This window comes from Leiobunum rupestre, chromosome 9, assembly GCF_980474605.1.
Source record: "Leiobunum rupestre chromosome 9, qqLeiRupe1.1.hap1, whole genome shotgun sequence".
Taxonomy (NCBI): domain Eukaryota; kingdom Metazoa; phylum Arthropoda; class Arachnida; order Opiliones; family Sclerosomatidae; genus Leiobunum; species Leiobunum rupestre.
Window position 1 is genome coordinate 3,879,284 of NC_143392.1, and position 13,164 is coordinate 3,892,447.

The 13,164-nt window shown below is 42.8% G+C and overlaps 1 protein-coding gene across 1 annotated transcript; it reads left to right on the forward strand.

Annotated features, from left to right (window-relative positions):
- The first annotated feature begins 2,378 nt into the window (after positions 1-2,378).
- Positions 2,379-3,671, forward strand: LOC149926315 (uncharacterized protein F54H12.2-like). Its single transcript, XM_090157662.1, has one exon. The coding sequence runs from the start codon at positions 2,379-2,381 to the stop codon at positions 3,669-3,671; it is 1,293 nt and encodes a 430-aa protein (XP_090013788.1).
- The last annotated feature ends 9,493 nt before the right edge of the window (positions 3,672-13,164 follow it).

Here is a 13,164-nt window from a genome sequence, read left to right on the forward strand (position 1 = left end):
GAAGCAAGAATCGTACACGTTACATAAGACCGCCTATCGGAAATTTAAAAGGAGCAAGGTTTTTGTAACTAATATTGGCGACCAGTTTCAAATGGACTTGGCGGACATGAGAGACATTTCCGAACACAATTCCGGCTTTAATTACCTACTAGTATGTATCGATACATTCTCGCGACGCGCGTGGGCAGTCCCTTTAAAAAGTAAGAAAGCCGAAGACGTAATCGCCGCGACCGAGAAAATATCGAGGATCTCACGCCTCTTAAAGTTCAAACCGATAAAGGGGGGGAGTTCACGGGGAAAAAATAACTTTTTTTCTTTTAAGGAAATCCTGATAAATTCTTTACTAGCGAAAACGATACAATCAAAGCGTGTATGGTCGAGCGACTAAATCGTACGCTAAAGGCTAAAATGTATAAATATTTCACCGCTAATAACACCTATCGATACTTGGACGTCCTCCCTGATTTAATTCATAGCTACAATACCACTAAACATGCCACGATAAAAATGACGCCTCTAGACGTGAAACCGGATAATATTCTGAAAGTTTTTAAAACAATTTACAAGGAAATCCCCGTGAAAAGCCGGCGTCAACCTAAACTTAAAGTCGGTGACTTTTGTCGTATCAGCAAATACAGGGGGGTATTTGATAAAGCCTACCCCGGTACTTGGTCAAAGGAAGTCTTTAAAATCACCCGCCTCGTAAATTTAGACCCGCCCCTTTACACGATCGAAGATTTAACGGGGGAGGCAATAAAGGGGCGTTACTATCAGGAAGAACTGCAATTAGTCGCTAAACCTCGACTATACAAGATCGATAAAATTCTCAAGTCTCGGAAACGCAAAAATCAGGTCGAATACTTTGTCAGTTTTGTAGGATATCCGTCGAACGCGAACTCGTGGGTCAAGAAAAAAGATGTATCTGACATTACCTTCAAACGCTAGCATGCGGGTTTACGCCGACAATACGATGGCCTCCTATACCTCCGCGTTACCGAAACCTGTCGAATTGGGGGGGGTCTTGGGAGTGCGGGCTAGCTGAGATAAATTACACTAGCGCGTTCTTCAACGTCCTCGAGGGACAAAACACTATCGTTTTCATGGTTGTCGACGAAATCCCTCCTGTCGAATGTAACCCGGCTCCAATCGAAGTCAAGCAAAATGAACCGGAGACTAGCATCGAAAAAAACCTAGAGCCGCCTCAAGCCGATCAACCTACTTTGGGAATAACACTTAAAATTACCACGCCGGGGAAAAAAAATCCGAAAGGGAAAAAAACGGAGCAGATTTTCGATGTCGCCAAAAACGGAGAAACTCTTACGGGTGAAGCTCAGATCGCCGAATGCGCGACTCAGCCTAGAAGACCCAGGGGGACCTCCCACGTTTATAGGGTACCCATAGGATACTATTCTTCCATCGAACATTTAATTAAGATAATAAACGAAATTATTAAAGATATGAAGACGTCTCTTCAATATAACGAGATCACTCGCCGAGTTCGAATAAGCCCCTTTCGTCATAACGTACTAGTGCAATTTTATTTTGGTCTAGCCATGACATTGGGCTTCGATCCCGGGATTCAATCTTTGGAAAGGGGTTACCGGGGCGCTAGGCCGGCCCTTATAGGCTTTCAAATCCCCCTCAACTTTACGTTTACACTAATATCGTCGAAGATCAAATGGTGGGTGACACTCTCGTTCCTCTCGTTAGGATTGTCCCCGTAGAAGGCTCCTTCGGGGATAACGTCGGGAAAATATATGACGTGCCTCATTACGTGCGAGTCTCCAAACGCTATTTCGACACGATCCAAGTACATATAATGAACCCTCAGGGGAAACCGGTGCCATTTGCCTTCGGGTCTCTGACGGTTAAACTACATCTACGGAAACAAGATGCCTAAGCCTGATGTCCTCGACGCGCGGGGGTCCTGTCCCTATAGAAACTATTATCTTAATCAAGCGCAAACTGGGGGGTCTAATTTCTATCAAGGAGCGGCTTATCAGAAAGGGCACGGTCTCGGAAGTCTGTTCTCGGGGCTCTTCCGCTGGGCCTCCCCTCTTTTAGTTAGAGGGGCGAAGTATATAGGAAAACAAGCGTTGGGGGTCGGCAGTAAAATTCTCAATGACGCCGTTGCGGGGGAAAATATAAAATCTTCGGCGAGGAAACGTTTCGGTGAAGCTCTAGAAGGGATAACCGGACAAAGCGGTTCGGGGCGGAGAAAGCGTAGGAGAACTAAAACGAGAAGCAAGAAGAAGAAAACAACGAGCAGGAGGAAAACTAGAAAAAGGACCGTTAAACGCAGAATCGGGGCAGTAGCTCGTCGGAAGTCCACGAAACACGTTCGTGACATTTTTTCCCTCAACTAAAAAAGAACCAAAATGTACAAAGTTGAAGCCTTGAAATCGGAATTGGACCTGTTCTCGGTCACCTCCGTGCAAACTAGCGTCGAAAGCGCGACTCCAACTTTCTATCGACCGATCTCTACGCTACGAGATGATTCCCAAATTGAATTTTGTATCCCTAAAAGCCCGGAGTATACTGATCTCGCGATGAGTCTCCTTCACGTTAAATGTAAAGTAACGCGGGAGAATGGGGCTAATTTAGACCCCGACGTTAAATTATCAACTTGTAATAACCTAATGCATAGTCTCTTCGATCAAATTGAAATTTACTTGAACGACAATTTAATCACGCCCTCGGCAAGTCGATATTCACACCGAGCCTATTTAGAATCGCTCTTGAACTATTCCGGCGAGGCTAAAACTTCTCACCTGACTTCGTGTCTCTACGCCAAAGACGCTGCCGGAAAGTTTGACGATATAATTACCAACTCGGGGAGCAAGATTCGTCAAGCAGCTATTAAGGATTCAAAGGAAATTTCCTTAGTAGGGGCAATATACGCCGACCTTTTCAACATTCCGAAATACCTTCTAAGCGGGGTGGAAATTAAAGTTCGACTTTCTAGGAGTAAAACGGCCTTTGTCCTTATGGGAGACCCCTCCTTAAACGTGGGGAATTTTAAGATCGCTATAACGGACGCTACTTTGGAAATACGGAAATGCAAGATAAGTCCTCAAATCATTCTGGCTCACGAAAACGCTCTCTTAGGCGCCACAGCGAAGTACCCCTTTACCCGAACCGAAGTGAAAAGCCACGTACTGCTCACCGGCGTTTCAAATACAAGTCTCGACAATGTGTGGCTGGGACCGCTCCCTCAACGCGTTATTATCGGCCTAGTCTCGCATACGGCTTGCGCGGGCGATTTTCATAAAAATCCTTATAACTTTCAACCATTCGGGTTAAATTTCTTATCTCTCTACGTTGATTCGGACGCGGTTCCGAGCAAACCTCTCCAGCCCAAGTTTTCCCAGAATCAATTTGCCCGTGAATATTACACCTTGTTTACGGGGACTAATATACATTTTAAAGATGATGGGAATAGTATATCGCACTCAGAATATCCGAGGGGTTATACTCTATATGCCTTTGATATCACGCCTGATCTTTCCGCGAGTGACAACTCTCATTGGAACCCCGTAAGACGGGGACAGTTACGTATCGAGTTGGGATTCGAAACCCCGCTCACTGAATCGGTTTCGGTCGTTATTTACGGGGAATTCCATAGTTTAATGCAGATAGACAAAGACCGCAACGTGGTGATTGATTATTAAAATGAACACGTTAGAAATAAACGAGATCCTCGGGCATTTACCCGGGTATCAAGGTGCCTTTGCTTCCGATAGACTCCCCGAATATATCCCTTCCTTCCCCGCCTCCCTGGTCGTTAACCTCGATCCTCACGATGGGCCCGGGACTCATTGGGTAGCTATTTACCTAGACGCTTTCAGGAGGGCCGGGTACTTTGACTCAGCGGGTCGTCCGGTGACCCTCCCCACGATAAAAAAGTTCCTGAGAAAACATTCCTCGAAAATACTCTACAATAGACGTCGTCTACAGGCCGTGGGAAGCAAAGTTTGCGGACAATACTGCGTGCTCTATCTGGAACATCGCTATAGGGGGCGGAGTTTGACCTCCTTCGCTGATAGGTTCACGAGGAACCAATGGAGTAATGACAATCGCGTGGAGACCCTATTTAAGAAGCGGATTTAACTTACCTTGAGTCAGAGGGGGTATCAGCCAACAGAAACATCATGGAAAGACCGCTGGTATTTGTCGATTTTGAATTCTTACTCGGCGCGAAATACGAACCGGTCGTTAAAGAAGTTGCCGTCGCGTTCGTCGGGGAGTTTCCCCTAGTTAAAAGTTTATTCGTTAAACCTCCGTACCACGGTAGCGGTCTTTCTCACCACGTAGCCCGGCAAAATCAATGGGTCTTTACCCATATCAACGGTTACCTCTGGAACCACGGCGATACCCCTTACATCGAGCTACAACATCGGCTCAAGGCCTTAACCGAGGACTCCGAATTCGTTTACTGCAAGGGAGAGGAGAAATGTCACGTCCTCAGGAAACTCATCCCCCAAGAGGTGATCGAACTCGGGGAAATCGGTTGCCCCAAGGCCAAGGACATCAGCATCGACCAGAACTATCGGTGTCGGTTTCATCGTCGAGGGAGCCCGACGCTTCTCTGTGCGCGGGAGAAGGCCTGCCGCTTTGCCAAGTGGTTGGAGACCCATCACCAGACGGCTCCCTCGCCGCTCTTCGAGGAAGACGAAGTATTCTTTTAAAACTTTTCTTTATAAAAAAACAATTAATTATTTTTAAAAAACCATTACGTAATTTTCTCAATTCGCGCGCGTATTTTCATTTCGTATCATTTTTCTTATATTCAGTGTTATCATTTTTTGTAATATCTTCCTTTGCGTTAATAAATGTTTCGTTCGAATTTGTTTTATTTTTCAACATACACGTCTAAACTCGTAAGGAAGGGTGGGGGAAAGAGAAAGTCGAGGTTTTTTTTAGTCGTCTAGTACCGGCTCATTCCCTGGGTCATTCCTGAAGTCGGAGAAGTAAGAGGTAGACGCTTTTTTTCTTAAGATGAATTTTGAGAAAAACAGAATCGCTAGTTTCAGAGGGTTTCCATGTAAGTTTTTAAACGCGAGGGAGCTAGCGAAAGCTGGTTTTTTCTACACCGGGCACACTGATAACGTCATGTGCTTCTCTTGCGAGAGGGTCGTCAAGGGGTGGATGACTAATGACGTCCCGTTGCTGAAACATATCGAGCACAATCGCTTATGTAAATTCGTAAATGACGAGAATACGGGGAATGTCCCCGTCCTAACACTGCCGATAGACGATAAAGAGCAGACGGATGAGACGGAGCTAATTCCTATGCGCCATGAGCTTGAGAGAATTCGTTCGTTTAACAAGGGATTCCCTGTTAATATCGTAGATGGTAGAGCCTTAGCTCGGGCTGGGTTTTATTATTTAAATTATAAAGATTCCGTTAAATGCTTCGCGTGTGAGGGTGAACTTATGGCTTGGGAAAAAGGCGATAGTCCTTTCGGTGAGCATAGGAAATATTCCCCCCATTGTAAATTTCTATTAGGGGAAGAATGTGGAAACGTAGCTCATTTTATTGCTGACGAGGATATTGTAGAAACTAACCAGCCACCTTATTCTTCGACTGCCGAGAAAGCCATAGTATACTGTTTTTTAAAAGAGGTGGTTGACATTTTAGAGGGTGAAAAACGGAAACGACTGGAAACCAAACATTTTTGCACAATTGGATAATAGGTTTCGGAGGCCGCGTGAATCTCTCTTTTCCCCAACTTTCTTACGGTTTGAGAAATTCCTTCATTCGGGGTCTCTCCCCCCCTAGTTAGAGATTTCTCCCTGGATTTTAGTTCGGTAGGAATCATTCGATCGCTAGTTTACGAAGGTGTCAGACTAAATTTTTAACTTCCTCTAAAAAAAAATGAATACCCTGGCGAAACGAGTCGCTAGTTTTAAAAAGTTCCCGGTGGAATATATGGACACTCTCGAACTGGCTCAGGCGGGCTTCTTCTTCGTAGGACATAAGGATATCACTATCTGCTTCTGGTGCGACGGTCTGGTGCGGGATTGGGAGCTGGGATCTAACCCCTTACATTGCCACACCGCCTTGTTCCCCGAGTGCGAGTACGCCAAGCTCGAGTTCGCGAAGCTACAGGAGACCTACGATGCCCAACTAGGCCCTATGAGGTATGCGGACGAGCGGTTGAAGACTTTCACCAGTTTCCCGCTAGAGAAGCCGTGCCACATGGAACTCACCAACGCGGGTTTTTTCTACACAAACTTTACGGACTACGTGAAGTGTTTTTTCTGCGGTGGTGAGATCGGAGATTGGGGTGCGGAAGACGATGCCTTTCTGGAACACGGGAGACTATTTCCCGATTGCAAATTTGCAAAAAACTATTATTGCGGGAACGTCTTTTTAAAATCATTCATGCTCAACATCGCGTAAAATTTGACCTCGTTCCCGTAACTTTCTTTTTCCTCGATGTAGAAGATCGAACTAACTATTCCTTATTAAATAATTTCCATTTTAAAAGAAGAATCTCCCTACTTAATAATATTTTACAGCCTATTTTATTAAAACATGTACAGAAAAGTGTAATAAAAAATGATTTAGTATAATATTCGTCTCGTTATTTTTTTCCAATACATTTTAGGTAAAAAAGATAGGTAAGTGGAGGTATCCATAAAATGAGGTGAAGTTAGAGGGCTCCATAATTTTGGATCTATAAATTCGGTGAGTCTATGAAAATCGCTCCATAATTTTGGATCTATAAATTCGGTGGCTCTATAAAAATCGCTCCATAATTTTGCTTATCTATAAAAAAGGTGAGACCTTATTCTGGTTATCTATAAAATCGCTCTATAATCTTGCTTATCCTTGGCCAGGCCTATTTCTCTGGCGTTTATTATACGCAATATAATTGCGATGGTAAAGTTAAATGAGGGCCGTAGAATTTTGGCAAAACCATTTTTTCCCATGGAAAAGTTGTTTACGAAACATTATTTAGTCAAGATGTTCTCTGAGTAACTTCCCCCCGACATTTGCTTATATACAAGCCTAAAACCAAAATTATTTAAGTTCATTGGAAAGGACAAAATTCCTAGGGGGCCCCTGCGAGTCAGTGAGGAAATCATTCCCACGCTAGAATTGTCGAGGAAAATAGTATCAAGACACTATTTACACTGTATCTTGTGCTAGCCTAAAAAAAATCATAAGTATTTAGTTTCAAAAACATAATGCGAAAAAAAACATACATAGGCCTAAAATGACTCATAAAATATAGACAAGAATGACACGTGCTATATTTCATACGCCATATGTGATTTTTTTTTTGAGAATTTGCATTAACAGGCCCAGGACGCGTTTGGGGATAAAAAGGCCAGCCAAAATCATGGCAACCATCACTTGGAAACTAGAGTTCCAAGAGTCTTAAACTTTTCTAATTTGTTCCAGAAAAAAAAGTACTAGAATGTCGGCAGAACAGCTCTTAGCAGATTTGCGATACTTTATTTTATTTGTACAATTTCTATTTTAATCTGGCGTCTCTAACTGGTTGTTACGATGATTTGACCAATTGCGTACCTTGGCCAGATCCCTCTAACACCTTTTAAATGCAATAATCGTAGCGAGTTAAATAATTTAATTCAAAACACCCCGACCTACGCTTTAACACCCGAATTCGAAATACAATGTCGGGACAGGAATGATAGTTTATCTGAATTGGGAGATGATTTTGAATTACCAGTTGATTATAACACGGCTGATTATTTCGCGGAATCAAACGCTAGGAACGAACAACATAACAGCCCGGGTTTAGATTTGCTTGCCAATGATTTTGAGTTACCAACCTTATACAACACTGATATTAACAAGGATATGAGTCCACGCCTCGCCCCGGACGATTCCAACGGAATTTATTCTATTGATCAATTCCCGTTTTCAGACCATAACTGGTTGACACCCGCTCGCGAAATATCTGACACGAGCGAGTCAGACTTATCGCGACACGGCGTACTCACGCCTGATAATACGCGACTAGAATCCAACGCGGGAGAGAGAATAAATCTGGAAAATAACCCGGCCAGGAGCGAAGAGGAAACTTCAAAATTCTCTACGAGCGCTCCGGAGAGCTTGGAAATTTTAAACTCGTTTACGGAGAGCCTATCGCCATCTATCGACCGAAAGAGAAAGCCCGCTCGCGATATTTTTGACACGAGCGAGTCGGACTTATCGCGACACGGCGTACTCACGCCTGATAATACGCGACTAGAATCCAACGCGGGAGAGAGAATAAATCTGGAAAATAACCCGGCCAGGAGCGAAGAGGAAACTTCAAAATTCTCTACGAGCGCTCCGGAGAGCTTGGAAATTTTAAACTCGTTTACGGAGAGCCTATCGCCATCTATCGACCGAAAGAGAAAGCCCGCTCGCGATATTTTTGACACGAGCGAGTCGGACTTATCGCGACACGGGGTAGTTACGCCTGATAATACGCGACTAGAATCCAACGCGGTAGAGAGAATAAAACTGGAAAATAACTCGGCTAGGAGCGAAGAAGAAAAAATTTCAAAGTTGTCTACGAGCGCTCCGGAGGACTTTGAATTTTTAAACTCGTTTACGGAGAGCCTATCGCCATCTATCGGTCGAAAGAGAAAGATGGAGGATTTTAACGTTAAATCAAACGAGTCTGATACAGGTTCTAGCAATGATACATCTCCGGGAAGCAAATCAATTCGGTTAGAGCCTATAGGTTCGCCAAATAACGGGAAACAAGGTGGTCAGGACATGATACTGGTTTCACATCTAACGCCGATACATTATCAATAAGCGAATTCGTTAGTATAAACGCGTGTAACAATGTTTATATGGACCATAACGCGTCTCAGCCTGTTAGTATTCAGGGCTCACCCGCATCAACTGTATACCCTGATGAGGATGATAATTCTCAATCCGTACGGGCCGTAAGGGGTTCAACACCATCTCTCATACTGTCCGCTATGTTTGAAAATTCGATTACCTCGCCTAGTAGTTCTTCAGGCTCTAATGAAAGTATATCTAGTGATAGTTCGAATCATACACCATCACAACCGGCGCAGCAGCAGCCCCAACATGGTGGTGGTATTGCCGTAAACGATGATGTTGTGCAGCTGGAATTACCAGCTCAATTTGAAATCATAGACGATGGTGAGAAAGCATATCCAAAATTTAATTTCACGGGTAGATATCTCACGGTGCGTTTCGTTGGTGACGTAGAGTTAGGTATAACGCAATTTGTTACGTACATTTTCGAGCAATTAATGGACGACGACCAGGTTCAAATAACTTGTACGTCAGAAGCGTTTCCGAGTAAAGTCTTGGAAATTTCTTTCCGTAAAAAGTCCCAACTTGAGCCCGGTAGCGTATACGACCTTTTAGACGGGGAGATTTACGAAGATGAGAAAGAAGATTTCTGGGGCGCTCCCGTTTTTTTCACTCTGAACGTTGTCCGATTACCCCACGGTGGGGCCCGCCTAAGAAATCGCGGCTTGAAACAACACGTTCGATATATTCGCGATAAACGTTGTTTCATTTCGATTAAAAATAGAGATAAATTATGTCTAGCACGAGCGCTCGTAGTCGCGATGGCTAAACTCAAAGTAACGCAAAATCCGGGCGTCAAGAACTTTTATAACGAATATAAAAACATTTATAAGACCAACTCGGTTCATCAAACGACCAGGGCTGAATCATTATGCCAGGAAGCGGGTGTTCTTAGGCAAGAGTGCGGGAGCTATAATAGCCTAGTGCAGTTTCAATTTATTCTTTCCGATTTTCAAATAATTGTCTTCGAAATAAGAAACGACAAACCCGAAGTCCTCTTTAAGGGGGAAGATGGGAACCCTGGTAACCCGCTTTATTTGATATGTGAAAATAACCATTACGATGTTATATCAAAATTAACCCCCTTTTTCAGTACTAACTATTCGTGCCCCATTTGCTTAGTGGGATTCGATAAAAAATCACGGCATTCCTGCGCTGTTTATTGTAAATTATGTTGCCGGGCTATAAATTGTCAGGGTGACTTAATTCCGTGCCCACAATGTTTGCGATCGTTCCGTGGTCAGGATTGCTTCGACGCCCACTTGCAGTCCACGTCCACTAGCGAACCTCTTTGCGCTAAAATAATGTTTTGCAAAAAATGTCACAAATACTTGGATTACCGGTATAATAATACTTTACATCAATGTTACGAAGTCTACTACGTTATTTGCAAAGCTTACAACCCCTACCCTCATCTTTGCTACGTCCAGCCTATAAAGGAATCTCATACCGACGTGGCAATTCCGAGAGCCAGGGGGACATTTCAAAAGCCGAAATATATATTTATATTTTATGATATCGAGAGTATTCAAAACAAACGCAGCAAGAACAACACTATGGCATACGAGCATGAGCCGTTTCTACTGGTTTCGCAAATGGTCTGCGGATAATGTATCGATGAGAAAGATTCGAGCTACGTTTGCGCCGTGTGTGTTCGGTATAGCTCTCGGCAGCGAATCTTTTTAGGCGAAGGCGTAGTGAACCGATTCGTAGAATACCTACAGACACTAGCCGATATAAAAACGATTTATTTACTAGCGCACGCGGCCAAATGTTACGATCTGCAATTTGTTTTTAGATCTATTCTGAAAGTGGATAAAAAGGTCTCTCCGTTTAGCATTATAAACGGGACAAAAATTATATTTCTCAAATGTTTTAATTTCTTGCCTTTCAAAAAAAAGAGGCCTCTTTAAGAGGTGGGGGGGGGGGGTTTCTTTCTCTAAGACGTAGAAAACATTTTAGCAGTCAGTCGAATACGTATGCGTAAGAAGTGCTATCTCTATAGCTCCTAGAAAAATGAATTTCGAGAGAAATAGGGTAGAGAGTTTCAACTATAAGTTTCCGGCAACGTTTTTAAATAAAGCTGAGTTAGCAAAAGCCGGGTTTTTTTACACCGGACATAGAGATTATGTAATGTGTTTTTCTTGCAATGGTTTAGTTGAAGGATGGACGAAGGGCGATGTGCCATTACTCGTTCATATTGCTAGCTACCCGGCTTGTAAATTTGTTAACGATGAAAATACTAACAATATTCCCATGCATCGCAAAAAGAAACCCGATGACCCGTTCAACTTGGGACCGATGCGTTTCGAGCTAGCACGGAAAAGAACTTTTACGGCAGGATTCCCGGTAAAGTTTATACCAGTGGAGGAATTTATATCTGCCGGTTTTTTCTACACCAATCATAAAGATTGCGTGAAATGCTTCTATTGTGGTGGTGAATTACTAGCTTGGGAGAAGCACGATCGTCCTCGCGAAGAACACGCTAAACATTATCCTAGATGTAGATTCATCTCTAATACAAAGTTTGATTGCGGTAATGTACCCTGCTCCCCTGTTTTTCAAGACGTTTACATTGATAGCGATGGAGACGTCGTCGATTCACCTGCAACTCCTGCATCGTCGAATCAATCACCATCAAATCAAGTATCATCAAATCAAACTCCATATTCCAGCACGAACGAAAAAGCGCTGGTATATTGCTATGTTACCGATTTAATTCAGGGTTTGGAAAAGGAGCAAAAGGAAAGACAATCGAAAGGATTTTGTACTATATTCTGATGAAGAAACAAGTTAAATTCGACGAAATACCGGTAATTTTTTTTATTGAATACGAAGACAATAAATTATCATTTACTTAACAAATTACATTTTAAATTTCGTATCCACATCACTAGTTTAGTTTTAGAGCCCGTATTAAAAAAACACGTAGAACATCTGAATAAAAAATATCCGGTTGAGACCAGTTTCATCCCGCTCTTTTTAAAAAAAAAATAACAAACCCCCCTCCAAGTAATCTAAATTTTTTAACTCCCCAACAGAAAACATATTGTTCAAATCGGTCGTTTGCTCGTTAGCTCTTAGGGGGTAGGTGGCTGAACGTCAAGAGTGTCATACTCCAGATTCAACGGTCCATGGTTCGATTCCCGGCGACGGTAAGTATAAAACATTTCACTAAAAATCTTCTCGTTACAGGTCCACCTAAAGCCAAATCAACCACTCTACATCTACCCCCTATTTTTTTTAAACTCAGCATTAACTCCATATTAACTCCGCCTTAACCACGTAGATGGCGCCACGTGTAACGGCTGGCACGTTATTTAAACTCTAATATTTTATGATGCAATATAGCAACACATTTCAATAAACCCCCCGCCCACGATGTAACACGAAGCTAGAGGCCCCTTTTCGAACTTGCTTGGGCAAGAATATTCTCCCCCTCTTTCACCAGTTCCGAGTAAAACGCCACGATATGAGAGCGACGCTCCGTCATTGCCACTTGAGATTTTCAACCAGCAAGATGTCTGACGAAGTAGGAAAACGAAAAGCCGATGGAACCACCGCCTTCCATAGAAAAATTAACTACAAGTGGAAACTAGGTGTGAATTCTACTCTAGGTTTCGGCCTCAAAGGAGAAGACATCGAAATTTGTTTCTACAACGATGTTACGTTTCATTCCACATTCGGTATGCGACCCGCTGCGTGGAAACGCTTGTACGATAACTGGAATCTCGTCGAATCCCACACGAAAAAAGAGGTTAAAGACAAATATTCGCTGGAACTAGACAAGGCCTTTGGAAAAACGTACGAAGTCGTCGCCTGACTTTTCTAGCCTACAAACCATACGGTAACAAAGAAGAATTCCAACTGGGTGAACAAGAAATTGCATCTTTAAAAGCCTGTATTCACGCCGCCAATAACCACTTTATCGAACGTGAAAAACAGAAACCGTGTATCGAGGCCATGTACGAAATTCTTAAACAACATATTAAGCGAATGACTGGTAATTCCGAAAATGACGATTTCGAAGAATTAAATTTCGGGATTGATAACACCGAGGTTATAGAGGATATACTCCGCAAATTCGGTAACTATGGAAATCCATTTCACGTCATTCAAGAATTTAATAATTTAATCGAACGACGGAATTTAACTTGCACGCTACAAACTTATAATCTTTTCTTTGTATGTTTTACGCAACTGCCATATTTAGTGTACTATCGACAATAAAAAATGAATAACTTTTTTAAAATCAAATTCTTATTTCACATATCATAGTTCGGTCAAGCTTACATCGTATACAAAATGCCATAAGTCTAATACGTTGGCGTTAGTTACCCGGG